The 23,632-nt window shown below is 46.1% G+C and overlaps 8 protein-coding genes across 8 annotated transcripts; 4 read left to right on the forward strand and 4 right to left on the reverse strand.

The window, feature by feature from the left end:
- Window positions 1-3,264: 3,264 nt before the first annotated feature.
- On the reverse strand, window positions 3,265-5,704 carry ap3 (putative aspartic-type endopeptidase; the record flags this gene model as incomplete). Its single annotated transcript, XM_032067031.1, has 3 exons — window positions 5,168-5,704; window positions 4,387-5,118; window positions 3,265-4,335 (listed from the first exon to the last, which is right to left on the reverse strand). Coding segments are annotated over exons 1-3 (1,582 nt in total), but the record flags the coding sequence as incomplete, so codon positions are not given.
- Window positions 5,705-6,584: 880 nt separating this feature from the next.
- On the forward strand, window positions 6,585-8,030 carry BDV27DRAFT_145415 (DUF563 domain protein; the record flags this gene model as incomplete). Its single annotated transcript, XM_032070405.1, has 1 exon — window positions 6,585-8,030. The coding sequence occupies one exon, from the start codon at window positions 6,585-6,587 to the stop codon at window positions 8,028-8,030; it is 1,446 nt and encodes a 481-aa protein (XP_031927329.1).
- Window positions 8,031-9,976: 1,946 nt separating this feature from the next.
- On the forward strand, window positions 9,977-10,486 carry BDV27DRAFT_157979 (uncharacterized protein; the record flags this gene model as incomplete). The annotated part of the gene is made up of 2 exons (XM_032072600.1): window positions 9,977-10,156; window positions 10,214-10,486. The coding sequence occupies 2 exons, from the start codon at window positions 9,977-9,979 to the stop codon at window positions 10,484-10,486; spliced, it is 453 nt and encodes a 150-aa protein (XP_031927330.1).
- Window positions 10,487-12,877: 2,391 nt separating this feature from the next.
- BDV27DRAFT_157980 (glycoside hydrolase) lies at window positions 12,878-13,345 on the forward strand (the record flags this gene model as incomplete). The annotated part of the gene is made up of 1 exon (XM_032072601.1): window positions 12,878-13,345. One exon carries the CDS (start codon window positions 12,878-12,880, stop codon window positions 13,343-13,345), a length of 468 nt encoding a protein of 155 aa, XP_031927331.1.
- A 2,101-nt stretch (window positions 13,346-15,446) lies between these two features.
- BDV27DRAFT_157981 (uncharacterized protein) lies at window positions 15,447-15,866 on the reverse strand (the record flags this gene model as incomplete). The annotated part of the gene is made up of 1 exon (XM_032072602.1): window positions 15,447-15,866. The coding sequence occupies one exon, from the start codon at window positions 15,864-15,866 to the stop codon at window positions 15,447-15,449; it is 420 nt and encodes a 139-aa protein (XP_031927332.1).
- Window positions 15,867-16,013: 147 nt separating this feature from the next.
- Window positions 16,014-17,221, reverse strand: BDV27DRAFT_128676 (uncharacterized protein). Its single transcript, XM_032067032.1, has 4 exons — window positions 16,961-17,221; window positions 16,746-16,909; window positions 16,501-16,695; window positions 16,014-16,446 (listed from the first exon to the last, which is right to left on the reverse strand). The coding sequence occupies exons 2-4, from the start codon at window positions 16,848-16,850 to the stop codon at window positions 16,408-16,410; spliced, it is 339 nt and encodes a 112-aa protein (XP_031927333.1). The 5' UTR covers window positions 16,851-16,909; window positions 16,961-17,221; the 3' UTR covers window positions 16,014-16,407.
- An 849-nt stretch (window positions 17,222-18,070) lies between these two features.
- Window positions 18,071-19,540, reverse strand: BDV27DRAFT_172459 (serine/threonine-protein kinase; the record flags this gene model as incomplete). The annotated part of the gene is made up of 5 exons (XM_032075877.1): window positions 18,071-18,228; window positions 18,275-18,613; window positions 18,691-18,747; window positions 18,799-19,293; window positions 19,330-19,540. The coding sequence occupies 5 exons, from the start codon at window positions 19,538-19,540 to the stop codon at window positions 18,071-18,073; spliced, it is 1,260 nt and encodes a 419-aa protein (XP_031927334.1).
- A 1,494-nt stretch (window positions 19,541-21,034) lies between these two features.
- On the forward strand, window positions 21,035-22,979 carry BDV27DRAFT_116054 (uncharacterized protein). Its single transcript, XM_032064664.1, has 3 exons — window positions 21,035-21,697; window positions 21,762-21,829; window positions 21,897-22,979. Exons 1-3 carry the CDS (start codon window positions 21,578-21,580, stop codon window positions 22,645-22,647), a joined length of 939 nt encoding a protein of 312 aa, XP_031927335.1. The 5' UTR covers window positions 21,035-21,577; the 3' UTR covers window positions 22,648-22,979.
- Window positions 22,980-23,632: the final 653 nt, after the last annotated feature.

The raw sequence follows: 23,632 nt of genomic DNA on the forward strand, positions 1-23,632 counted from the left end.
ATCGTGTCAAGGAAATATCTACTATTCAGGGTAGAAGACCTGTCAACTAGGTAAGGGTACGTAGGCTGAAAGCTAAGCAGTAGATATCAGGCAGACAGAAGACTGATTCTTGCCTTCCTCTTTCATTCACACTAGGCTAACTTTATATCCAGAAGAAGCCCCTTATTCTCCCAACAGGATAAGACTGACAAGGAGCTACTATACGCTATTGAAAAGACGACGGATATGTGATCCGTCGTCACCGTTCGGCCTCCGAGCTGTATATGCAAAACGGGCAGGGTATACGATACAGTCATCATGCAGAGTCATCATCGGATCTGTGACAATTACCCTATATATAGTAATTATTGGCCACAAGCTTCTGGGTAATCTACTTACAGTCTATCTTATCTTTTAGCAGGTCTAAGGCCTTGTAAGATATATCTGCAGTGACTACTCCCTATATTAGAAGAACAACCCGCGCTGTATTATCAAATCCGCGGATCCAAGTATCCCGGTAGATATACGTAATTTCTATCTCTTTAATACTGTAGAGGAAGAGCTATAAGTTACCTAATTATAGAATTTTCGCAGTAACAAACTAGACAGATATTAGTATAGGGCTAATAGTCTTGTAGACAATATTTTTGCAATACTTCTTAATATATTTAACTAGGTCTTTGTTAGTGAGTCTCCAGAGATTCTTGACTATAGTAGAATTATCTATCTTTACAGTAACAGTATATTTATAGTCGAAATCAGTAGAGTGTACCGGTACAGTACTATTAGAGTTATATATCGACTAGTAATAGTATAGTAGAGGAGCTCTGGCTGCTACTTAAGTATATATCCGGATAGGATCTTCTATTTTTATTATAAATTTGTTAGTATCTTTTCTGATATTATTAATAGTGTATTATATCTTGTCTAGCTGGATCTTCCACGCGTTCTCTACCGGGAAGTAGGATAGAGTATTAATAAGAAATTAGCTAGTCTGGATAAACTCGATAATCTGTTTCGGGGTGTCTGAGCTATAGGCCTTAAGATACTCGAGTAGATTGGCAGCCTCGCGGTTATGGTCCAATATGTGTTTTTGGAGGGGTCTCGCTATATTGTCGGCCGCGTCGGCAGTGCCTGCAGGGGCCGAGGACTGTGCACGACTTAATACTATCTCCTACCAGTCAATACTGGTATTAGGAGATAGCTCTTGTAGAAACAAGAAACTAGGCAAATTTTTAGCCGTTTCCGGTGTGGGGTGGTGGTGTAATTCCAAAAATTTGTTTCGCGAAAGAGTAGTTGTTTTTCCTACTTAGTCTACTAAACAGACTTTCATAGATAAACCTAGAGCTCTTTAGTACAGCGAAGTGTCTACTATGTGAGGTCGATAGCCTACCAGCCAGGTAAGGATACGTAGGAAGGAAAGAAGGAAAACGTTTATCATTGGCTGGATATACTAAAATGAAATACTAAGGATTTGATTCTTACCTGTTTCCTTATGTCTGATACTGCCCTTAAATAGCTTAGGATACCCGCTTATTCGGTAGGATATCGGGGCTCAGCAAGCAGGACTATATAGTCAGACGATGCCTTGCCAGGCTGGTTTATAAGTGCAAGAATGTGCGGATATTATATACGAGGAGCCAGGGAATTCGGGGACCGGGAACTCCGTGCAGTTGACGGGTCGGTTCTATATCGGAGCTGTGACACTGACTAGTACCTAAAACGTAAATCCTTCCTTCCCCTTTCCGAAAGTATCACAGTTTAAAGTCCACGCTCGAACCGCCTCCGTGCAATTTGCAACACATGGCCAAGCCGTATCAAAAATGGAGCCAGCATTTTTCAAAGACAGGTTCGACTATCTATGCCCTACTTTAATGGACAAAATGGAAGAATAAATTTCTGCTAGCAGGCCCATATTTTCCACTAAGGACTACATAAACCATCACCTAATACGGCCATCATGGTGAAGTCGATGTCCCCAGACATTGGAGGAATGTGGCGGTCTTGAGTAGTTGACCTGACGCCAATTTTTTACTCTCATCTAAGCTGTTACGTTGTTCTGTACAGCAACATTACACCCGCTATCTGGCTCGTCTAATGTCATATGGTAAGCTACGGGAATATTGATGCCAGATTATAGCGAAGTATCCCTCGTACAGCATCGCCAAACGGATGGTACCGGTTAATTGCCTATCATTAGTTTATCCTAAGAAGTTAACAGCAAATTAATACTAATCGTAAACATCGGCTTCAGGCATTGCCCGATTACTGCGGAGCACCTTAGTGCATAATCAATTTATGCCTGCCAGTGTGGGTAAGCCACCCACACACGTATATATATATACACATGCATGATTGCTGCAAACCACACCCATGCTTGACAGGGAAAAAAAAAAAAAATCAAAGATCCTTAAGAAGCGGACTTCCTCTCCATAACTAGCTATGTCATAAACCTCGCGACGAAGGATGGCCTAGTGAGAGTGGGACAAGCCGTATATGTCACGACCCGAACACAAGGCTGTGCACGACTGGGGGTACTTACGGAGTAAAAGATGGTAGGTTCGTGGGGCTAAAGTACCAGGGTGAACCCATCACAAGCCCTCAAAACTGACAAGCGAGCCGGGGAAGAGGAGGCCCGTTCCGAATGTTGCTGATCAACCCTGCTATAGCGTTATATTAGGATCTCCAGCCTAGCTACAACAGTGGGTCACAGTATGACTTAGGGCAGCCATGCTGTATCCCCATTAAACCAAGCTTCATTGGGAAATCTGTACCTGCACCGGCCCACTATGAAAATGCAGTTTCTCAGAGGCTTTTTACCACATCTATCAAGTGTAAAATTTTCTTGGGTTGAGGAAGATAACAGGGTCAGAATAATAGACGCCCCCAGAGGAAAATAATTGTATTAGGGCTGATGTGGCAAAGTATACTCTTTTGCCATATGTATAATATGGCCACGGAAATAATTAATGATGTTCGCTTTCTATAGCCCATATATTGCATACAAAGTAGCTGTTATATTATAATAAATCATAAATCCTTATAGGTAGAGATTGTAAAAAGCCTAATACTGTATGTAGATCACCATGGACCATGCCATGGTGATATTGCCGGTCGGCGAACATATTGTCGCAAATCAAGTGGCCAAATCCCCGTTATGAAAGGAGAGACGGTCACTTCTGAGATGGCGACATGATTGAGGTGCGAGCGGCTGGCCTCCAACCTGAAAATTGGTCCAGATGTAGGCCAATCACACTAGCTCAAAATGGAAAGCTTGACGCAGTCAGCATTTTAGCGTCTTGTTTTGACCCAACGAGGAGAATCCTCTTACCGCCTGTACCTCAGCACAGCCTTGCACCGGAGTGGGCTGTGACTTGACATAAACATCGAGCCTATGATACCACTGTTAACTAGGTTATATAGACCTGAGGACAATTCTGCCTTCGCTGTCACCTTGCACCTGGCGCTGGTAGTGTAAACGTCTGTAAGAGATCGTTTAGGGGCTGATTATGTCAGGCTGCGACTCCAGTGCTCACGATGAGGTCTACGCAGGGTCACTGAAGTCTATCCTCACTTACTAGTGTTGCCGTTAGACTGATAAATATGAATTACATTGACAGATCCTATCTGCAATTACTATATTAAATCGTAATTCCAGCATTGCATTTCCGGTGGACACAGTACAGCTCCCATAGTTCCCCACGAGTTTACGCTAATTCTTGTATATTAGCGAAACGGTGCGAGGGACTTGGCGGCTTAGCAGGAAGCTCATTGGGAACGTGGGGTTCCATATGACTCGGACCGAGTTCAGACGGAGGGTCACGATAAGCGGCTGTAGGATAGTAGTTTACACGTACTACCCCCTTTTTTTTCTTCTTCGACACAACCAAGAAGACACCCGCTGCAACTATTGCCAATGCTGCTGCAGATCCGATTGCAATTCCAACAATCGCTCCGGTAGACAGCTTTTTATCATGATTGCCTATACTATGTGGGGATGAGGTGGACGATGAAGTCGACGTGGGAGTCGCAGCGCAGTAAATGTCCACTGGCTTGTTATTTGTATCAATCGCGACCAGATTCTCTTCTTCCTCAAGCGCGGCATTCCATAAGGTGAATGTGTTGGAGTCTTGGTTTGACATAAGGTAGGCGCTGGACAGGAATTGGCGGCCTAACTGGGGAAGATCGCCTTGGTTCACCTGCTGGATGGAGTTAATAACCAGTTCAGGAGTAGACCCATTCGCATTAAGAGACCCAGTAGATGGATCAATAGTGAGATTTGGGACGACAAGCTGGTCATTAGGTATTCGAACTGAGAACCCATTGTTCAAGGTTACAGTTAGATCACCAGTATATCTAATTCAATTATAAGCATCTCGCATGAAGTGCAGAGGTAGGTAGGCATACATGGAGTCGGGATTGGGATAGAGCATCCCATAGTAGTAGACACCAAACCCTCTGTAACTGAAGGACTCGTTGGTAAGGCTTTCAAATCGCTCAAAATATGGGTCGCGAGGCAGAGTCATCAAGACGGGGTAGTCTGGGACAATACAGGCCAGTATCGCAGAAGATTGCATCCCATCGAATAAGCTTGCAGTGGTACCGTTGGGGAAGTTAAGTTCCAAATCTGTGATAGTAACTAACATACCACTGGCGCAATTCTTGTTAGAGTAATTTAGATCGCTGGTATAGTTGTCACCTGAAGCCTTGGACTTATCGAAGCCGCCAAAGACGAAATTCCCATCTTGCTGTGTGTTCGCGGTGCCACCTGTGCGACCCCAGAACATAGCCCATGATCGTGATGCAATGTGACCGGCGGTATAGAGGCTATTTAGAATGGTGGAGTTCCTGCCCAGACCAAAAGCCACCTGGGGATGATATCCTTGCGCGCCCCAATCGCTTCGTGCGATTCCTATCGGGAAGTCTAACAGCGTAGTATTGGAATTGAATATGAGGTCGTCTTTTCCCCATGTGAAATCTGGATATGGCGAAGCTTCTATATGGTTCGATGGGGCATCCTTATATGTTGTCGACGATGATGAATCGTATGCGCCTCCTCGAAATGTTCGACAGCCTGCCTCGGACCATGATTCGCCGCAATATCCATCAGTGCCGTACACAAACGTGCTGTTCAAAGGCCTATGTCATCTGATTAGTGATGCTCATGTGCGTCAGGCGGGCGGTTTACCATTGAGGCAAGAATGCAAATGACTGTTTTGGGCTACCAACAGATAGGGATACACCTCGGGCAGTTGTATTCCCAAGAGTCACATTATTGAGATTAACGCTGACTGGATAAGGAGCACAGTCTCCTGCTGCGGACAATGAAACGCTCTGTAGACTGAACAGAAGAGTAACAGTAAGGCCACATGGGACCCTCCTTTTATTGAACATGCTTGGTCCGTATGACGGCCTGCACCGGGTATTGCGTCCAAAAGGCTGCACAAAATGGGCTACCAGCACGGGACGCCTATATATGGCTAGCGATCTGGTGCTTTTCGAAGCGAGAAAGCGACAGGGATATTCGAACTAAACTAACCTAGCGCTCGTGTTACGATCCCCTACCAAACATCGGGAAATGAGACTTCTGCTTAGCGCCCAAGTTTTCCCTCGTGTCGATTTGGGAACACCCTTTCTTCTGGGCCAGGGTACGGGTGAAACCAACATCCATTTTCTTGTCAGACACTTTCTTCTTCCTCACCAATATAAAGTAACCTTGTATGCCGTATATAACATCATGTAACCACAGTATTCCAGTGTTCCATGATGCTGATCATTATTTAGGTTGCTCCCTCTCAAGTGGATACAAGAGCGCCTCACGCTAAGACGCTAAGGGTCAACACCTGCTTTTGCCAACCGAAAGGCTGACACCACCATTTCTTAGTGGTCCTGGGATTATAACTCGGTACGGCCTTGGCAACTTTGACCAACATGCATTAGCCTATGATGGCTGTCCAATCATGGTGAGTCTATATATGAAAACCAAACCCCTCAGCGCTAAAACTTCCGTGGTGGATGGTCCCGTCCTCCCGAGCTGACCCGAAATTGCGATGATCACTTTCAAGCACCAGGATCCGAATCCGGCCGGACCAGAGTGGTTAGTACCTAAGCGAGTCACTCGGACTTTTCATCGAGTTGTCATCCGAAGCTGAGTCTGCCCGCCCGACCTTCTGACGTCCGCGCCCTGGGAATGTCACCCTTTTGCCAAGTTGTAGAAAACTTTGATGACAAAATTGAAACCGGCCTCTGTTTCTAAAGTTAGAATTTCTGAGATTTTCCGATCCCTAGCTACAACCTCGTGGTGGAAAGATCACATGATGTGCATTTAAAAAAGATCCAAGGCTGACTTGCTTAAGTTACTTAGTGACTACCGAAAGTTAGTCAGTTCTGCCGTGGGATCCGAATGTGGTGGAATCCCCGTTTACGGAGTGTTGATTGCATTGGAGCCCTTGTAGTCACAAGTTGCCCTCTCCCACTTTCGCCCCACTTTGGGAATGTCACATTTTTACCTATAATTTGTTCTCCCATTCCGTCGTCTAATTCTGAACAACGTCTTACCGCGTTCCAGATTGGGCTCGTTTACCTGACCCAACACTCGGGCAGAGATGGACTATAGAGCTGTATTTCTCCAGCGGAAAGCCCTGCGCTTCGTTGTATCTGCGTTTATCATCTTATCGTTCATTTCTTTCCTGCTCGTTCCTAGACATGCTCGAGAAACTACATTACATCTGTCGCCCACTCCTGCTGCGGAAGATGTGGGGGACAAAGAAGTCGTGATGCCACCCCCGCCTTCAGATTACGTCGCTAGCCCCCGAGAAGCCCCCCTTTGCGCGAATTTATTTGGCATGGCCTATCTGGAAAATACGCGTGGTGTAGCAGCCGAATATTGTGCTCCGCAATCCCCTTCTACCTTAACGTGTTTCCACAACCAGGCCTCTGGCTCGCGCGTTGATACGTTCTGTTTAGCACAGGGTGCTAGTTACAATGCTAGTCGCCAAAAGTTCGCTTTGGATTGTGAACTTCAACAACCCTCGAAGCCAGATTCCCCGTTCGACATTCCTCAATACGGTCGGTTTGAGAACTATTGGTATAACACTGGCCCGAACGTAGTTTTCAACAACCTGATCGATCTACAGAACGACTTGAGTACTAGCACTGGGACACCACTTGGGAGTGCGAACTTCACAATACTAGTCAACCGTGAAGGTGCAACGAATCCCTGGCACACGCTTATGGAGATCTTCTCCATGACTATGACAATCGATGTTCTGCAGATGAGTCGTGATGCCGATAGTGAAAGACCCCTCTTTACAGCTGCTGATATCGACAATACCCAAGTACTGATTATGGACAACCACGAAAATGGACCGTTTTTTGATCTGTGGTCGCTTTTTGCAAAGAGACCAGCGCTACGCCTACATGATTTGAGCCTGGATTTATCAATTGAACCGCAAAACTTAATCATTCCTCTTGCCGGTGGTAGCAATCCATTATGGCAAGGTGATTGGGAACCACATTCCTGCAAGGATTCACCTTTGTTACGTACCTTTTCCAACCGAGTCTTGGATTTCTATGGGCTCAAAGAGCGCGTGCCCGAAGGCCCAGAAATTGTCGTGACGTTTATCAATCGTACTGGCTCACGGAGACTTACGCATAGCGAAGAGTACCTCCAGGCCGTTGAAGCGAACATACCCCATACAAGACTTCAATCCTTTGATTTCGCGACGATGTCCCTCGAGCGGCAGTTAGACATAGTCCGAGGGACGGACGTTCTTGTTGGAGTACATGGGGCTGGACTAACCCATGGGATCTTCCTGTCACAGGGCTCATCTATGGTTGAGATTCTGCCGGCAGGGTTGAATCATAAAGGTTTTCGTAATATGGCTTCCTTAATGGGGCATTCTTACTTCAGCACCCACGCTGCTCGTGCAAGCAATAATGACTGGCATAATGAAGATGTCTTTCTGGAAAATGACAGGTTCATGGATATAATGAATATTGCCATCAAGGCGGTATACAACAAGGGAGGAAAAAATTTTGATGCTGTCTGATGTGGGCCAGGCGTTACGGCTTCTTCAATCTGAGTGTTTCTATGTATGTATATTATCCCATTCATGTCAAATAGTCTACGGGTATCTTTAAGGTGATTCACCTTAAGTCGGTATGGTTACGCAGTTTATCAAGAATCTATGTCAAAGAAGCCGGCTTTCAGACAGATGGTGTAGAATGCGAGTTCCAAGCATTATCCTTTCTCTGATTGCACTGTCTCAAGGAAAATTCCGAAACCATTCCACTTCATTCTTCAATGTCCATGTCAACACAAACCCCCCAACTCCCCCGGCCCCCAACCTCCAGTAATGTACTTACGTCGATTAGGATAATGGGTAGATAGCCTGATATAGGTTAATAACATGGGCTTTATGTATATATATCCTAATGGGTTTCCTCGATGATTTACTGTAGTTGGAGATGTACTGGTAATATATACAATTCAATGGGCTCACCTCGACGTCTTCTGCTATACTTCTTCGAGAGGTCGAGACGAGCGCCGCGCGCCCCCAACGGATGCTTAACTACTAGGTGCGGGCGCGGCTCGTCTCACGTCTAGGGGATGGGCCTGACCCAGAATCAACCGTCTGTTAACATTGCGGGCGATACTGGACACCCCCATACTGATCCATAATGTCAACAGAGGTCAAACACGCTACATGCCGCACCATCCCCCATGTGGGCATTGGGATCGGATATGTCACATTTCTGTACCAATCCCGCTGTGCCAACGGCGAGACTGATCACGGGAATATTGCGTATCTGACATACCACGTTGAAAGTGGAATAGATGTATTATATTCCCACGCCGTGGCCCCCTTGGTATAGAACAGGACCTATATTCCAGCTAGATACCCCTTCTATTGTGTCTCACCCTCGATTATACTACCATTATAATCTATTACTACAGGACAGAGCCCCTGAGTCCTCTGATATAGTGGTCACTTAAATATATATTATAGTTGAACTGGTGAGCTGTCAGTAATCACTACTGGTCTACTATATCGGGAATCCCCGAACGCATATCACCGCTGCTCAACTCTGTCCCAGAGTCTATAGATATTAATTTTATAATATATAATTCCTAGAATTTACTACATATAGATATCTTCTCTTACTAATACTCCTCTAGAGATCTACCCGATATAAGGGCCTTGCCTCTTTAGTGTTCTAAAACTAGTGACTAGTTATTATTATTATTTAATCAGATTTAACGTCCATATAGAGCCGTTTGGCTATGACAGACACCTGCGTCTAGGCAGTGGTCTCGACCACTGCCTCTAATTTATCCCTAGGAGCTCATAGAGCTCCTACTATCCTTTGTATATTCGTTCTGGTCCTTTTCGTTGCCCGATCTGCCTATCTGCGCCAAAGCATTTGGGCTTCGCCCTCCTCGGTATTCAATGTCTGTTGGGTATCTCCTATATGTGCTTAGGCTACCCCTCCTACTATCCTTCCCCCTACTCTCTCCTTCCTCCACTATCCCTATATCTCTTAGATTATCTCTAGAGATCCTCTCTATCTCCCTGGCTGTCTCTCCCGGGAAGTATCCAGTCTTTGTCATTGTAAGAAAAGCTATCAGGGCTTTTGTAGTCCTCTGATCACCAAAGAGACGGCTTTCTGGAGCTGCTTTCCCCTGTCTAGGTGGTTGCACCCCTGCCTTTACTAGATTTCTATGTAGGATCTGTCGCTGGCGGCGCCATTTTCTGTATTCCTGTCATATACTCCGGAGTCATATGTCGTATACTCCCACTGTGTATTCTGCCACATGTGGCCGCTTACGCGGCATATCCGCTCCCTCATGGCACTTAGGGGAAATCAACTCGCTTTCATATGACAATTCCACTATTATATGGCCTGCTGTTCCCTGAGGAGTCTGACAGTCCTGACATCTAGGGGAGACCTAACGCTGACTTATCAGATCCTATCTATCGATCCCATCTTTCAAATGGTTTCAAGCTGGGCCTCTCAACAAACCTCGTACGACCCTTGCATGTCAAGCATATGGACGGCAAATATTCGGTGTGGAGGTCGACTCGCGTGGGCAGTTGACTCCGGTGCAGGATGCTATGATATGCCGGCCTTTATATATGACGCTCAATCCGAGGTCATCCGGGCCCAATTCGACGTATGATTATTTGTTTTCTCTCAATCGTTTAGGATAGGGACTGACCCATGCACACAGCCTGGATTATCAGCTTATTCAGTCCCCTCTGCAACAGCCGATGACATCAAATCCTCGCCCTATCCATCAACGTGGGCTGATCCAGCTTTGAAATCACTTTTTGAGAAAACCGACGATTCCGCCAACTCAACGGATGCGCGACCCGAACCATCGAGCAGTGCTAGTAATTCATCGACCGAGATCGGGGCGATAGTAGGTGGTGTAGTGGGTGGCATTGCCGGTGTAGCTATCATCTTGGCAATAATCTTCTTCATCCTGAGAAAGCGACGGTGAGATAGTCAGAATCAACCACAGGTGGAAAAGTGGTCCGACAATGCATCGGTGGTGAGGGGCCGCGTGGGAGGTTAACTACCAGCTGAGGATCCGCGACGGGAGTTAGAAGCAGGCAGCAATGCGCGCAGTGAATTGCGAGGCACTACAAGACCGGTTTACGAACTAGATGGAGGCCAAAGATCAGGTGTGTAGGGCTATTCACTTTTTTAAAGGAGTATCAACTGTCCGTACAGCAAAGCTTTAAACGTAATGAAATGTTCACAGATTATCAAAACATGAGAGTTGCACGATGTGCATAATTTGTAGTGCAGATAAGTACTATAGATAACATCCAGATGGACTCTCCATACAGCAGAGGTTATGTTATTATACCTGTCGTCATTTGACCTGGCACTCTGTATATATAGTTTAGGCTTCATTCGGGCAAGGAGTAACAGGCAACCAGTGTGTGAAAGAGAATAATAATTTGAATTTACTCAATTTAGTGAAGTAACGCTGTGGCCTGATCTCTCCGCATCTTGCATTGATATTATAGTTACCATGTGCTCAAGCGAGTCGTGAAAGCGAGGTAGGAAATTGTGCTATGAAGCTCACTTTAATAAGGACGTAGCGACGACCCACTCTAAAAATCACACTCTAATCCACTTCTTAGCTACTAGGATGGAGATCCTAATAGAACGCTTAGGCGGGATGATCGGCAACATTCGGAACAGGCATCACCTTTCCCCGGTTCGCTTGTTGGTCTTGTCATTGTTGGGGTAGGTTCGTAGGGCTAAATTATGTATGTACCACATGGGCGCCCATCACAAGTTTCATCTCATCTTAAGTATTCTTGCGATTGCACCGATGCCAAGTGCTCTAGCTGCTAAGCCTAGACCAGACCATCTTGGGCGTGCATAACCCTCCTTGTGTTTTCGGGCTACGGCATTTGTGGCCTGTCCCATCTCTAAACTGTGCCATTGATTCATTGTGGGGAAATCCTCCATTGTCTTTACCTCTTGTAATACAATATGTGATAATGGTATAGCTAGTTATGGAGGAAGTCAGGTTTTTCCAAGGGCCCTTGGAATTTCTCGTATTTTTTAGGAATGATGGGCATGGTTATCGACACCCGCAAACAGTGTGAAGTGAACTAATGAGACGACTAAGGAATATATATATATGTAACCAAGATAATGCCTGAGACTAAGACTCACCACTAGTGTCTGCCCAGTGTCAGCTTCTCAAGCAAAACCAGTCATCTGTAGTCAGCTAGCTGGCACTATTCATTTGTATATGTTGTACAATACGAGGGGATGCTTCAACACCATCGCCTTAGAATCAATTATCCTGTAGTGGACCACATGAAATTAGATGAGGATTCTCCTAATGGCTGAGGATATTGACTTCACCATTATTAACATAGCCCTTTGTGGACAATATGGACCTGATGGTACGAGCGAATCTAGGCTTCTCTTCTTGTGTGGTAGGCTATTAATATATACCAGGCATGATCATGTCTATTTTAGTCCTCCTGGTAAAAGGGCCGTAAACCGAACTTTATGGAGTGGGGTTTAAAGTTGACGAGGAATAGCAGAGTTAAGTGGAGTGCTTGTCAAGTAACTGGCTCAGCCAATTACGGGCCATATATGTCCATGGCTAACCTTCCCCCTCTATAGCCTTTGGGCTCTCCAGCGCGGACGATTCTATTTTGAAAGAGGAAGGATGACTAGTAATATCTCAGTATAGGCATCCAGGAATCTGTATTCTATAACCGCAGAACGTTGAGATGTTTATGCTGTATTTAGAAGCTGGTATACTATGCTCTCTCCCACGATAAAAAGAGATATGGTACTTACCCCCGGAAACCGGATGCCCGCTTCCACCCCCAAACCTGAATATGCTATTTAACGAAATGCCGTCGCAAGATAATCTTGACATGATCCTCGGGCCTTTATCTCTAGAACAAGAGGTATATTAACATATCCACATAGTTCGGTTTATGACGGAATGTATCGTGCTTAAACGAGATAGATCGCACTTCTCTCCGGACAAAACTTTTCCACGACTGTCTCATATCCAGAGAAAAACGTTCCATCTATCGAGGTAAATACAAGACTCATTTAAGCTTTCATATTACCAAGGATAACAAAAAGGATACCAGACGGTCCGAATGGAGTACGGGCCCCTCCAACGAATCTCGACGTGCGTTCGGCATGTTTCCCGGCAGCCTGCAGCCTCGCAGCGACATTCGGCGTGGATCTCGCACGTCAGTTCGGTCGGGCACTTGCGAAGGAAGCACGCCAGAAAAATGTAAACTGCATTATTGGGCCGACGGTATGCATCCATCGATATCCTCTCGGGGGACGGAACTTTGACAGTTTTAGTGGAGGCTCTTTCCTCGCGGGAAATATGACCTCGCAGGTGATCCAAGGGCTCCAGGACAATGGTGTCGCAGCTACCATCAAACATTTTGCTGCTAACGAGCAGGAAACTTCCCGTGCACGCGTCGATGAATCGATTAGTGAGCGTGCGCTGCGGGGGATTTATCTCCGTCGCTTTGAAATAGCGAGTAAGGAGGCAAATCCGTGGGCGGTGATGACAGCATATAATCTTGTTAATGATACCCATTGCGACGCACACCACTTCATTTTCCATGATGTCTTCCAAGGTAGTTGGGGATGGGATGGCCTTGTCATTGGCAATGGGGGAGGTACTAACTCTGTTATTGATGCACTCAGAGCGGGGTCAGACCTGGAAATGCCTGGTCTTGCAAAGGTTCGCAAGCTTTCGGTTATCAAGGACTTCATCCAAAGGGGAGAGTTGTCCGAATATACCATCAACGACAGAGCTAGGGCAGTGCATCTCCTTTTGAGGTAAGGGCGGAGCACAATAAGCTAATCTGGCAATCTTGCAATTTGGAGCAAACGGAATGGTCCTATTCAAAAGTGAAGGAGGAATACTACCTCTCTCGAAAGAGAAAGTCAAAGGGAAAAAGAGACTGTCCTTATTGGGTATGCCGAAGGGGTCTTTGTTGGATATCGGTAGTATGACCGAATGCCAAGGGAGAAGCTTAATTTTCCATTCGGGCAAGGGCTCTCATACACAACATTTATGTTTGGAGGTTTAAGAATACGAAATGTGAGCAGCGAGACATTCAATTCTGTTGTTCACGCGACAAACAACGGACCCATGTCGGGACGGTTTCTGATCCAACTCTACGTTGGAAAGATGCAAACGAGTAGTGAACACCCGGTCAGGACACTGGCTGCGTTCAAGAAAGTCAGATTGCAGACAGGCCAGAAGAAAATGGTGGGTGTGTCTATAGATATGAGTGACTCTGCCTTTTTTGAAGAGAAGGAACAGAAGTGGATACCTGATAAAGGGGAGTACCAACTGTTGGTCGGGTTTTCTTCGGTGGACATTTGCGAAATCAGTACACTAATATGCAATGAGAACCTCATGGGACCCATGAAAATGCACTGAATATCATTTACTTTCAATATCCGCCCATTGAATGACATCAATATTCCATGCTATTACGTTCGACATAGTAAGGGTCGCGCGGCGATAATATCCACTACAGTGTCAATCACTTATTTCCCTGCCCCTAGGTGCGGTACTTGATAGCACAGGTAGAAAAAAGTGGATCTAGACATTTAGAATTTGCTTGTTCATAATTTGTATCTCAATCATTCCTCAAAAGTTGGGCAAGATTGTGTACTTTATAAATAGTCTCCCTTGCTTGGAATAATTTGCTTTGGAGTCTATACATCTCAGTAAGCTATAATAGCTAAATAAGTCGAGTTATCTTTATCAGAAGTGTCTATTTAGTAGTAGTAGTAGTAGTAGTAGTAGTAGTAGTAGTAGTAGTAGTACAGTTCAGCTGAGCCACTGAGGATGATCATCAGTGGTCGTCATCTTTAATCAGTTACGATCAGATCAAAAGGCGGGATCTGAGTGTAACCCCCAACACTAGATGTGGCGGTCTGACGACTATCTGCAGAACGACCAGGCGAATTCACCAATCAAGATAAGTCACAAGATGCGAGTTCTGATACTTTGTATTTGAGTTTCACAAAGTGGTGCAAATAGCCAAACTCAAAATGTGCTTCTACGTAGGAATTGTGGGTGGTAATATCAAATATATATTCACCTGTCCCTACCACTAGCTAGATAGAATAACAATCTCTATCTTCCTAAAATCGCTACTATTTGTCATACACCAAACTTCAACCTATTCATCGATATTTGCACTTTCATCCGTGAAACTCAAATATGCAGCTCAAGCTTATCCTTCAAGCCTGTGTTCTCGCTCTTTTCACTGGTACCGTGAGCGCTCAACTTGATGCCGATGCTCTTGGCCTCAACCCTATTCTCGGCTCGAACCCTCTCGGTGGCGATACTGGGCCATCAGGAACTTCAGAAAGCACAGCCTAGACTCCCGCCCCAACAGGATGTGAACTTAAGCAGCGAGGCCTTCTCGGAGCATTTGGGAACGTGGGAGGCGGAGACGGAAACAAGATTGGGGGTTCTTCTGAGACCCCTACTTCTATCACACCCACTTCTGCGGCCTAGAGCACCATTGCAGTTCAGCTAAAGCCCAGCCGGGTTGCTCCCTGGGTAACCAGAAGTATAGATGGGCTAGACTGCGGCATATCCTCTCTATCCGATGTTGGATCACTTATTATATTTATAAATAAATTAAGGATAGTAGATATTACTTTAATACTATACCTTAATAACCATATCTATCTTACTATAACTTATAATGAATTATCTGAGTATTCCTTTTGCTGCGCTTCCCTTCACTGGCGTTGCCTGAACTTTCGACTATTGACATTCCGGCCATTTGTCGTCTGGCTCTAACATCATGCGATATCGTAATAATCCATCTAAAGAACCGAATGGTTCAGCGTGCGTCCAGTAATATCCATATCCTACGGCTGACAATAGATGTAAATGCAAAAGGTCAGCACGTCTAGTTTGCGAGCCCAGCAGTCATGATCATCTTGACGAGTTCCACATCCTTGCTAGCATCTTCTGCACCACTCTTCGGGGTACGTCGATTCACAACACAGTCGTGAAATTCCAACAGCTCAAGGGTATAAGGGTCTTCATAGGTCTTGCGGATCTTGCGTTCCTGGAAACCCCCATCACAAACCTTTTCTCGCATAGTCATGGTTACCGGAAGGCCCTTGATATACGGTGTGTCAAAGTCGACACGGACAATCTTGGTCTGGGGGTAGACCTCAACGTGTGCATCAAATTGAGGCACCCCACACAAGCCAGACTCATATGTGACGAAGAAATTTCGGTAGTTAAACAGAACGCTGCAAATCCCGGGAAGCTTCAGGAAAGCGCCCAAAACGGCTTTAGGTATTCCAATAATTTCCCTCATTGCTGAGAGGTCATGAGTACCAAGATTATTAGATGTGATTTAGCCATTACCACATTGCGATTTGGTATGGTGATGGTGAAAAACTGAACCTCCCAGAACCCGCAGCATTCTTATGGACTCTGGAGTCACCTTCAGCTCGAACTCTTTAGATAAGGCTTGCACGAAGATATCCGTCTCTCTATCAGCTCGCTCCTTCGAGTCCTCATCGAGGAAATCATTGAAACGCCGCGGAAATGTGCAGGACTGATCGACAAAAGTTGTGTTGGTACAATGATGTCTCTTACCCGCGCGTACTGGATATGATCCATATCACCGACTTCCTGCACAATCAACGAAGGCACGGGCATATCGCCGCATCCCTTGTTGAGCAGGCATTGGGCAGCCTAGTAGGGAAAATCTAGGTTCGATAGCCAGTTTTGCACCCTGGAATATAGTTTGCTGCTCACTATCTACCCAATCGTCTCCCCCAATATTTTATTCAAGCCTCCAGGCTGCAAGCACCTTTTCATCCTCAGTCAACCACGATGTTATTATGGGCATGTCAGAAACAATAAAAAAAGGGAATCAGAGCCACAGAGACCTAGTTTGATGGGAATTAGCTGGCTCTTTTATAAAGTAAAGCAGTGAAGCATACCAATCCGGATCCTTCAATAATAAAAAGCCACCTCCATGCTGCGATGCCTCGTGCGCCGTTCCGGCCATTTATGATACCGGCGGACATCGATCCCGAGAAAGCGCCAGAGAGCAATAAACCCGAGTACAACAATTCGGTCCGTTTCACCAACTCCTTCCTTGTATACCGGGCTGATAGGAGATAAAGACAGCCGGGCTAGAGGATATCAATAAATGGCTGCTGAGCAGAATCGAATAGGTTCTCACAAAGTATGCCGCCTCACAGAATCCTAGGGACAATCGAACAACTAGCAGGCCAGCATAGTCTGTTGTGGCCGCAGTGCAACACGGGATGACAGCCCACACTACCATACATCCCGGTAAATAAATCGAAGGCTTGCCTGGTTTATTGAGAATCAGGTTCGAAGGGACTACTCCAGTTAGCCCACCCGACTAATCTGATCGCGAAAGGGTAGACCGACTAACTTTGCTGCTGCAATATTGTTGCGATCCAAGTAATTTAGGATATACATGATCAACATCACAATAAGCAACCGGGTGTCAATCCTTTTGACGAGACTCTTCTCCCGTCACCTTCTTTCGTCTGGCGTTAAGTCTAAAAAAGCAGCTGGGACTCTGGAGACATGATCCTTGGGATTATCGTCCATATTTTGGAATTGAATGTGATTGCTCTCGGTGGCCTTTTCGGCATCCATGGATACAGTTCAAACGCTGTAATTGCGAGCTCGAACAAGCTAAGTCGGGGGTGATCCTGGGACGAGAGCGCTGCATACAAAATAGAAGAGAGTGTTGGCAGCTTCGGGAATTGCTCTCAAACCCAGGGCGGTCTTCGATGAAGATGCATTTTCGATCTTCTAGAGTAACCCCATGGGATGGACGATCAGTCGGGGCAGAGAGTGAGGGGATTGTATTGACAACAGATTAGGTTCTCTAGTAGACACTAAGTTTATCCTTCATTTCCGACGGCAATCTGTTTTAAGGTCTGCATTATATCCGTCGGGAGGCTATCAAGAGACCCTAGCTGTGCGAAGGGAATACACGCTAACACGCGTGTAGTTAGGAAGCTTCGTGTGCCCTGGCACCATGGTAGAAGCTGAAAGAAATTCTCCCATGCATCTCAAGCGAATGCGCTCGGAAAACTGAAATGAGAGCTTAAGAAGTAGACGCTAGGTCCGTCGGATGTTTATGACCTATCAAGAGTGAACATAGTCCTCAACGGAAACCAATGTCTGCGAAGACATCCAGACCATCCAATTTTTAGTTCGATATCCTACAGAAAGGTTTGAGAATAGCGCATTCTCCATGTATGCTCGAAGCTGGTATCCGAAACCTGCGATTGATCACGGTCCGCAGTCTCGCACACATCTTACTTTTTAAGGCAAGGTCTGTTCTGCACTATATTCAAGATATATAAAACAAGCATACCGAGAGGTGTTTACTACACAGAATCTACTCTTTCAGACACTTGCTGTCTAGGTCCAACTCAACTTTTGAGGTTACTGTTACTGCTTGTATCAAACAGAGAACCATTGTCTGGAGGATGACAACAAGCACGCGTGACGCAAGTATAACTAGCCTAGGGATACTTTGGACGAGCCGCTCTCAACGTCAATTTCAGAGAACCATGGATCAGACAAGATTTGCGCAGGCGAAGGTCTCTTCGCGAGATCATATTGCAAAATCCAGCGAATGAGCGCCTTCACTTTGTGGGCTTCCTCCTCATCAAGATCTGGGCCAGCCTGATCGAATAGCTCCTCCATGGACGTCTGCTCCACCATAAGCGGTTCCTGCCCCGGAGCGACTCCTCCAACTTGACAATTCAAAGAGCTTCCTCTCGGGCGTAAAGTAGAGCGATGAGGTCTTCCAATGCCTGAAGAGCTCGTCGGGGAGGGCGCCGAGCCGGGCGGTGAGGGAGAGAAGATGATCGTCATCTTCAAAGTCGGACCCCGGTATACAGAATAGTGGCTGTCCGGTGATAAGCTCAAAGACAAGGCAGCCGAAACTCCAGACATCAAGGGTATTGTCAACGTCAACGGCTCCGGTAAGAATCAACTCGGGAGCTCGAAGACCGAGTGGAGTAACGGGCTTTGTTGGCGGGTCGGTAAAGAAATACGCTATTCGGGATAGGCAGGTATGAGTATAAATATTCACCAAGAAAAAGAAACGGGTAATCAAAACAGGAGGGACTGACCGCCGCCCATATCGGATAATTTGACCTTGAAACCTTCGCCATAGTAAGTAAAGGGCACTAGCGGTTGCCCAACGCAAAGATATCAAGGAGCCCATTTATCTTCTTTACCGTCTACCCTCTGTACCGGGGGTGAGATTGATTCGGCTTGTACATCTTCCTCCTGCCGCAGCAGGACCTCAGGCGTTGAGTTGATATCGTCAAGAGTAAAAAGTATGTTCCCCAGTTGGAAGTCTCCTTGGGCGATACCATTTTCGTGAAGAAATGCAAGAGCCTGCAAGGATTGCTTGAGGATGCTCTTTGCCATCCGAAGCGCATAGCGGATCTTCATTCCTTGCATGCGAGGTTTAAATTGCGGCTGCTCCTCAACCATAGTATTCACACTTGGACCCATCGGCTCAAATACTAGGCATCTGTGGGCGCCATTGGGCCCGCGGTGTTCGAACTCACCTAGCAGTCGTGTGATATGCCGGGCCCCTTCTACAGGAGCGACTTCGGTGATGTGACGTAAGATTCGGAGCTCAGTTGTCGATCCCGAGATTTCCGACACACGAATCTTCAGAGCGACATATCCACTATTTCTTAAAGGAAATAAGTAACGATAATCTAATTAATGCAAAAGAGAAACTTATTTCAGGTCACAGGCCAGCCAAACAGTTGAGTAGGAGCCCTCGCCAAGCTTCCGGATGACCTTGTACTGGCCGTTGTTGAAGACGTCGCCAAGAACGACGGGATGATAACCACCTGGGCGGTAGTCCTCCACCCACTCACAGGGCAATGTAATAGGTTCGAATCTCCACTCGTCATCTAACAAGGCCCTCGATGCCGGAGTGGGAGGAGGCGAGGTACTCATGATTGCGATAGAGATGCGTTGTCCACCAAAGGGCTGTAGCGCCTACCGGTCATGGATTAGTAATAAATATTACATAACTAAATAGTAGTAGTTATGTGCATAATTATCTACTTGATAACTGTTATTTATATCGACTAGCTTAAATATCGAATCTGGAGAGGGGAAACAGCTCGGTAACATTAGACACTTTCTACTTTTAACTCTATAAATAAAACATTTCCTGCTTGTGGCCTAGTGGGTGGGGAGGGGAATAGTTGTAAAAAAAAATAAGAATGTAGTTATAAATAGTTACAGTGGGATGTCAAAAGTTTGAAACTGCCCGCTTGACCGCCCTACATACCGCCATATTACAACCCTACCAAATTCAGTGTTGAGCTTACACACGTCTATCTACACATTGAATATAGCTCCTAGGAAGGGGATAGATGCCAATTCTTAATTGATGTGATATGTATACTCAATGTTGAGGCCTAAGTATAGTATTTGCCAGGGTTCTACAAGGCCAATTAGTCTAATTAGGAAGGCGGTTAGGCCAGGCAATAAATGGACAGTTTCAAACTTTTTGGCATGCCACTGGAGGCAAAGTAGTTGAGATCCAAAGTGCACGGATAGCTACTCTACTAATTTAATTAGGAAGGTCGGCTATTCGCACGGAATGGACCTTAGGAGGGTCGTGTGATACGGAAAGTCTACTAGTATCATGTCAAGCTGCCACCTTACCGAAATGAATCCTAACCGACATCAGGGTCTTATCCGCTAATCCGCCTTGGGGTCCCACGGATTCCTCATGTAGGAATGAACTACTCCGTATGGCCTCTCTACTCCGTAGTGCGACCGATAAACCTAGGAAAACAAGAAGAAAGCGGACAGGCAGACATCTGATGACTTCCCCATACCTGGAAGACTGATTCCAAGGCTTTTGATCAGACTAACCGGCCTAGGAAAGTTGTGTTTTACATAGTAATCACTCGGGCCGACGATCGCAGCGATTTAGGGCTAAGCATCAGGGTCTCGTTGGCCCCAGCTGTGGGCGGCTCCAACGTTGACTCCGCAATACATTGGTCAATTTTATGACGATCCCTGAAAGACCCTTGTACCACAGTACCTAGGTTTCAGAAGGTCTCATGTACCTAGCCAAAGCGAGTAGGTGTCAATAATCACCTTAGGCATTCGTCCTGGCGGTGGGTGCCCATTTGTCACTTGAACCTGTGCGTATAATTAATACCCCCTCGTCAACGCCCGCCCAGGGAATGAAAAACGTGAAAAATAGACATCAGAGGGGTGTTTACAGTTTCCCATTCTCTAACGGTATTTCTTCCAGATACTCCTTGTGATTGGACCACTTCGAGTGTGGATGCTTTCCAAGCGTATCAGTTCTGTGGTTAGGGTTACATAAAATTACAATGAGTGACACCCTGTCTCAGGAGTCAGGCAATCGTATTGGTCCCTTTACAATCCCAGACAGCGCAATGATAAGCGCCAGTCAAGATTTTCAAAGGAATGAGCTTAGTAAGTTCACGCGGCTCATTCCGTGGGCCGGATAGACTGGTTTGAGGCGAAAAGGCAACAAAGACCAACGACAGTCGGTGGGGCGGCTGAGATCAAACAAATGATAGATATTTAAGTCGAAGTCCTGTTTCCCGATCCACTGCTCGCAAATTGGCACCGCGAATAATTAAATGTTTGTCAAAAGTCCATTTATTTATCGCCTGCCGCCCATTTCCGCAGGCTGACGGGGGGGCGTTTTTTCCTTCTTACCTATCGCGAAAAAAATGGTCAACCTTGCCAGGTTAACTAAGTTAGTTAATCGTCCTTTATTTCATGCCGCGATTCTGATTGTAATAATTCTCTTAATTTTCTTGGCGCTGCCGCACTCATCGTATACAGGAGCCAGCACCAGCGCGTCCGGGGCAACCCGCCGCGATCTAGACGCAGTGAAAAATGAAACTCTTGGGGTACTCCTATCTACGCGCAGCAATATGATCGTGCCGGTCGCTGATATTCCTGCCTCAGTTTGAGAAGGTCTTCTTCATCAACATGCCGAACAGACCGGACAAGCGTGACTATATAACACTGGCTTCCTCGATCCTACAGTTCCACCCAGAGCCAGTGAACGGGGTATTTGCAGACGACATTGACAAAAAGGCATATCCTTCAGTAAGTGTCACTTTCGCTCGGACACTTTATAGAGTCGCTACTAAGGTCTTGCGATTTGCCTCAGAATTGGGATCATGGCAAGCGACCAGGTGAGATGGGGGCCTGGCGGGCGCATATGAATGTCCTGCAAAGGTACGAGAAGATAAGCAGAATTTTAAAATCCTCTCCTATTCGTGCTGAACGGACCTCTCTACTCTAGAATAGTACAGGACCGGATCTCCACCGCATTCATCATGGAGGACGACGCGGACTGGGATGTCAACTTAAAGAAACAACTTCAACGATTTGCATCCGCTTCGCAGTTAGTGCGAGGTGATACTAGACCATCGCATTCACCCTATGGTGACTCTTGGGACCTTCTGTGGATAGGACACTGTGGGGTAGCGTTCAAGACCGGACCAATTCATGTGACAACGGATGATACCACGGTCGTTCCTCTCCCTGAGCTACCACGATACTGGCACGGTTTTCCTGCGGGTGCTGACAATGGCACTCGTCTGGTAGCAAGGCTGCATGATGGAGTATGTAGCCTTGGATATGCAATTACCTATCTTGGAGCCCAAAAGATTCTTTCTGGCCTTTCCTTGACACCGCAAGGTGATGGTGCTCCATTCGACGTGGCGATAGGTCGGTTCTGCCAAAACGACTGGTTGAGATGTATTGCCCCATTTCCATCTTTAATCGGACTATGGAAGGCGGCTGGTCCAAAGGCAAGGGGGTCGGACATCCACGATGACGATGGTTGGATCGAAAAGGAGACCCCAGTTGGAACTGTATACAGTGCCATGTACAATGCTGGCCGTCTGTTGAACAGTGAACGCACAGTACATGCAGTATTGGAGGACACACCAGCTCATGAAATTGACCCCACAAAGTTGGAGTTACCGGAAGGGACGTTGAAGATGTTTGACAATACTGGTATACATGAGATTATCAAGAAGAGTATATGAAAATTATCCTTCAAGGTCAGCATTCCAAAGTTCCTTTGAAGGCCTGTGTCACAAACCATCTTTGCCAAGTATGCTGGCAATTACACCATGAGCCTACAATACCCTAGGGATTTCACTATCTTCTCGAGTTCCTTCCGTACTACACTGCGGGCAGTGCCGCTGATAGGTGGTATTTCAGACGCGAAGCTTTGAACCAGTTGGATTTATTAAGAAGCATTTATGTTTTATTGACATTTGAGTCTCTCATTTAGAAAGACCCATCCATCATGTTGTGCCATCCTGGGTTCCCAGGTCCTTCTTTCTCACGTACCGGCTTTTAGCTCTTAATGTCGGACCATAGTTTTTAATTATCAAGGGAACAGGCACCAGTGCGAGCAAGACAAACGCGCAGAGTGACATGGCCTACCCGAATGATATCCTGTTAACCATCTGGACTGTGACAAGGGGGAAAGCACATGAAAATGTGTAGCGCATAGTCACGTCGATAGCGAATGCAGATGCACCTAGTTCAGCTCCATAGACCTCAATCTTGTGTAATGGATATACAGGCTATTTGGATTGTGTCTTACTATGATACTTATAGTAATTGCACAAGGTACATACCTGTGATAATGCAAATCCTAGCCCATACACAACACCAGCAATAAGTGAACATATCCAATGGATGCTAGAACACGCCGTCCATGCCAGCCTACTCCGTCACATTAGCTCTCTTTCTCTAGTCAAGTTCAGGAAAGCTATCCCTCGTCAGAATAAGCTAACGAGTAATAGAACCCCTGCGATTATTGCAGCATTTAACGTATCTTCCGGTTGTGGATTGGAGCACGTTTATCTTCGTTTCATCGTCATTGACAACACGGGCAGTGCCAGCAAACTACCGATTATCAACGGTAAGAATGCTAGCCCGACCTGGTACGGCGTGAAATGATATTCGCGCTGGAGGATGGGTGGCGCAGCTTGCATAAAAGACAAAGACAACGACCTG

Source organism: Aspergillus caelatus (genome assembly GCF_009193585.1).
Source record: "Aspergillus caelatus strain CBS 763.97 unplaced genomic scaffold BDV27scaffold_93, whole genome shotgun sequence".
NCBI classification, from domain to species: domain Eukaryota; kingdom Fungi; phylum Ascomycota; class Eurotiomycetes; order Eurotiales; family Aspergillaceae; genus Aspergillus; species Aspergillus caelatus.